Below are 3,672 nucleotides of genomic sequence, written 5' to 3' on the forward strand. Positions count from 1 at the left end.
GCTCCCTGCTGCATCCCTTTTCTCACTGTATGAAAACTTCTGACTTTAAAGATGTCTTTAAAACTTAAAACCCATCAGAATAAATTAAACTAGAACTGAAACTAAGGTAGAAAACCCTAAAACCCCCAGGAGGGTTCTGGTTTAACTGGAAGTTTAACTGGTTTTGGTTTAACTGGAAGCTCTGATTTTTAGCTCAGTGAAAAAGTTCCTTTCTTTTATTCTTGGCAGGAAATTATTGACATTTTAACGTCAGACAGTGAAGAGAAGTTTGTCCTCCTACACTCTGTTTGAGTGACAGCAGCTTCACCTGTAGGCGGGACACGGCACGGTGGTGGGAGGGTCATGATGTGGGTCAGTCGTCCCTCCTGAAGCGCTTAGATGATTGAATCATGACTGAGGAAGCAGACGGAGTCAGAAGTGGGCGTGGCCTCAGAAATCCACAGATGCTTCCTGTCTTAGACGTGAAACTACAGACACGTGTGAAAAGGCACGCTCATCCTGCTACATGTACGGCAGACGTGCTCAGGCTGCAGGTGGTGATGAAGAGGAGGCAGAGGAAGAGCGAATAAAGGCAGCAGGTAATTCCTGTCAGTCAGGACGCAGCGCCTCTTCTTCTGCTGTCGGCTTTGAAGCGGCGAGGAGATTTATCCGTTAGCGTGAAGGTCACCTGAGGTCACCTGAGGTCAGCAGCAGGTTTTCATTTTCTGAGGTTGGATCAGAGATCCGGAGATTTAACGCCTCAGGAAAGAACAGGAAACGGAGAAAATTCACTGCAAACTATCGAAATCTAAATAAATCTAAAACTGAGGAGGAAAGTTTCCATTTTCCAAAGGAACAAAATCATTTAAAATTAGAAATAAACTATTGCTTTGTTTTCTGTTAAGTTATTATTATCTAATTATTCTATTTTAAGAGTAAAAATACTTAAACTGCTTAAAGGTAAATAATGAATTGAAGAAATGTTTATTTTCCTCAGATGGAGGTTTTATAGAAATATTAGAATAAGAATGTCGGTTAACTGATGGACGTTGAATCTAGAACAGTTTTCTTAAACTTTGATGGAATCAAAGTAAAAAGGTTGATATTTTCTGCAGGATGTAAATAAAAACGATAACAGATTTTAATCAGCTCTATAAAGATGATAATCTGTCTATTAAAGGAGAAATGTTTGAATTTTAATCCGTTTTAAACAGTTTGGATGTTGGTTGATTATTTAAATCTGATCCAAACTGAGGAGCGGAGAAGTTCTGGATGCTTGAAGCTCGGTTCTTAGAACCTTCAGTTTAATCTCCTTCTCTTCTTCTCTCCAGGTTCTGACCTCCTGATTGGTCCGCCAGCATCACCGTGACGATGGATCCATGATCTGATTGGACATTTAGCCCTGCAGACCCGGATCCTGGACCGACAGCTCCTCGCCCCCGATGCTAACCCTCTGATTGGACGCTTCTTCCTTCAGACCGTTGTCCTTGGATCTGATTGGTCAGCCGTCTCTGCAGACCCGGTCCTGTGGGCGGGGCTGAGTGCCATGGGGCCCCCAGAGGGATCTCTGATGACCAATGTTACGTGTGAGGCGCCGTACGAGGAGGGCCGCCTGCCGCTGCTGCTCCTCTACATCGTGGTTCTGGTGGTCGGCCTTCCCGCCAACGTGCTGACCATCTTCCTCACCTGGCAGCAGGTGTGCAGGAAAAACGTGCTGGCCGTTTACCTGTGGAGTCTGTCTGTGTGCGACCTGACCTACCTGTTCACTCTGCCGCTTTGGGCCGACTACGTCAACAGCGGCCATTCCTGGAGGTGGAGTTCCACCGCCTGCAAGATGACGGGCTACGTCTTCTTCAACAACATGTACATCAGCATCTTCCTGCTCTGCTGCATCTCCTGCGACCGTTACTGGGCGGTGGTCTACAGCCTGGAGTCCCGCGGGCTGCGGCGTCAGCACCACGCCGTGATCGTCACGGTGGCTGTTGTTCTGGTGGTGGCCCTGGGTCACACCGCCGTCTTCACCATGAGGGAGGGCGACGCCGAAGGCCAGGGACGCTGCTTTGAGCCTGGCGGCGGCGGCGGCGGCGGCGGCGGCAGGATCATGGGTTTCAACTACGCCCGCTTCATCGTGGGCTTCCTGCTTCCGCTGCTGCTGCTAGCGGTGACGAACCGCTGCGTCCTGGCCAACGTGCAGCGCAGCACGGGCCTGCAGGGCGGCCAGAAACGCCGCGTTCGCCGGCTGGCGGTGGCGGTGGTGATGCTGTTCCTCATCTGCTTCGGCCCCTACCATCTTATCCTGCTGATCCGCGCCGTCTTCGCCCAGTTCCCCCAGCTGGTAAACACCCCCTGCCTGTTTGAGAGGAACATGTACACCCCCTACACCATCTCTCTCGGTCTGTCCACCATCAACAGCGCCGTCAACCCCATTCTCTACGTCCTGTCCAGCAACAACATCCGCAAAGAGTGCCGCCGCGGCCTGACTCAGGTCCGAGTGCTGGGCTGCCACGCACCGCAGTCCAACAGCAGCCAGAACAAGTCCTTAGAGCTGAACGCTGGAACCGAGACTGAGAGACACGTCGCCGGGACGACCGAGACATGAGAGACATGTGGACTCTACCTGCCCCTCCCCCACCGCTGCTCATCATTCAGGGTTAGAAACTGCAAAAGACAGAATCGTAGGAAACAGACGATTCTGAGACTTTCAGCGAAGCTTCTGCTTCTGTAACGTCTCGGTTTGTCGCTCTGTAGAACGTCTTCGGTCTGCAGACTGTCAGAGACTCTCAGACTGACCTCTGACCTCTCCAGAGGTTCTTCTCACCAGCAGCTGCTTCTTTTTATCCTTCATGTAACCAAAGTTCACCTGCAGCAGCGTAATATTCCTGAAAGAAAGCTTCTTATATTTGATGATGTCAGCATCTTTCTTTCCACATTTCATAATAAAAGTCTTTGACTGAAAGTTTTGCTTTCGTTGTTTGGATTTTATGTTTTATTTGAATGATTCTGCTGCATAGCTGCTTCTATGTGTTCATTTTCTACGTCATATCTCAGGTTTCTGGTCTCAGACATCCTGCAGATAAACCAGTTCATGGCTGACAGGACAGGAAGTGGGCGTTTCTGGGCTGTTTGCTGAATCCAGCAGCTGCATCCTCTGAAGGCCAGATTCATTCGATGATGTCATAGCGCGGCGCCGAGGTCTGTTCAGATTGGAAGACTCCTCGTCATGCGGCCGACTAACGAGTCCTTCTGCCCATTTGAAGGACGGGTCCGATGTATCCTCTCTATCCTTGGTTTTCCCAGGATTCATTGCGAGACCAAGCAAGCCGGCTGCTCCGTGATCAGAGGAAACAGGGAAATGGCGCCAAACAGTGGTGAATATTGGAAGTTCAGTTTAATATAATCCAGTCTGTGAATAGTTCCGTCTGAAATGAATGAAAATAGTTGTTTTAATGGTTATAGAGTCAGATATGTGGCGGTAATGTTTGATTTATCTAAAAGTGTTTATCTGTTACTGTGTAAATGTGTTTGGCTGTAATTTAAGGACAGATTCTGATATATCTGCAGATGGGGACTATAAATCTGATATCTGAGACGACGGTACTGCTGCTGAAGCTCCTTAGAAATGTTATTAACACCCAGAACAGCAGTGAGAAGTTTAGCAACCTTTTTTTTTTTTTTTAGCCTGCTTTGATTGTC

The 3,672-nt window shown here is 48.6% G+C and overlaps 2 protein-coding genes across 3 annotated transcripts in view; both read left to right on the plus strand.

The window, feature by feature from the left end:
- Window positions 1-1,348, plus strand: part of vipas39 (VPS33B interacting protein, apical-basolateral polarity regulator, spe-39 homolog) — an 18,606-nt gene extending 17,258 nt beyond the window's left edge. Inside the window, exons 20-21 of the mRNA XM_015368918.1 lie at window positions 460-578; window positions 1,311-1,348. Of these exons, the coding sequence (XP_015224404.1) occupies window positions 460-578; window positions 1,311-1,348 (157 nt within the window). The remainder of the gene's footprint in view (window positions 1-459; window positions 579-1,310) is intronic.
- LOC107080717 (probable G-protein coupled receptor 132) lies at window positions 329-2,901 on the plus strand. 2 transcript variants are annotated; one of them, XM_015368921.1, is made up of 2 exons: window positions 329-578; window positions 1,311-2,901. In XM_015368921.1, exon 2 carries the CDS (start codon window positions 1,526-1,528, stop codon window positions 2,576-2,578), a length of 1,053 nt encoding a protein of 350 aa, XP_015224407.1. In that variant the 5' UTR covers window positions 329-578; window positions 1,311-1,525; the 3' UTR covers window positions 2,579-2,901. The 2 variants fall into 2 exon arrangements, with proteins under 2 accessions (XP_015224407.1, XP_015224408.1); XM_015368922.1 differs by having other exon boundaries at window positions 560-682.
- Window positions 2,902-3,672: the final 771 nt, after the last annotated feature.

Source organism: Cyprinodon variegatus, unplaced genomic scaffold (genome assembly GCF_000732505.1).
Source record: "Cyprinodon variegatus isolate N-32 unplaced genomic scaffold, C_variegatus-1.0 Scaffold2247, whole genome shotgun sequence".
Taxonomy (NCBI): Eukaryota; Metazoa; Chordata; class Actinopteri; order Cyprinodontiformes; family Cyprinodontidae; genus Cyprinodon; species Cyprinodon variegatus.

Coding starts and splice junctions, on each gene's coding strand:
- LOC107080717 (XM_015368921.1), top strand. CDS start 1,526: ATGGGGCCCCCAGAGGGATCTCTGATGACCAATGTTACGTGTGAGGCG.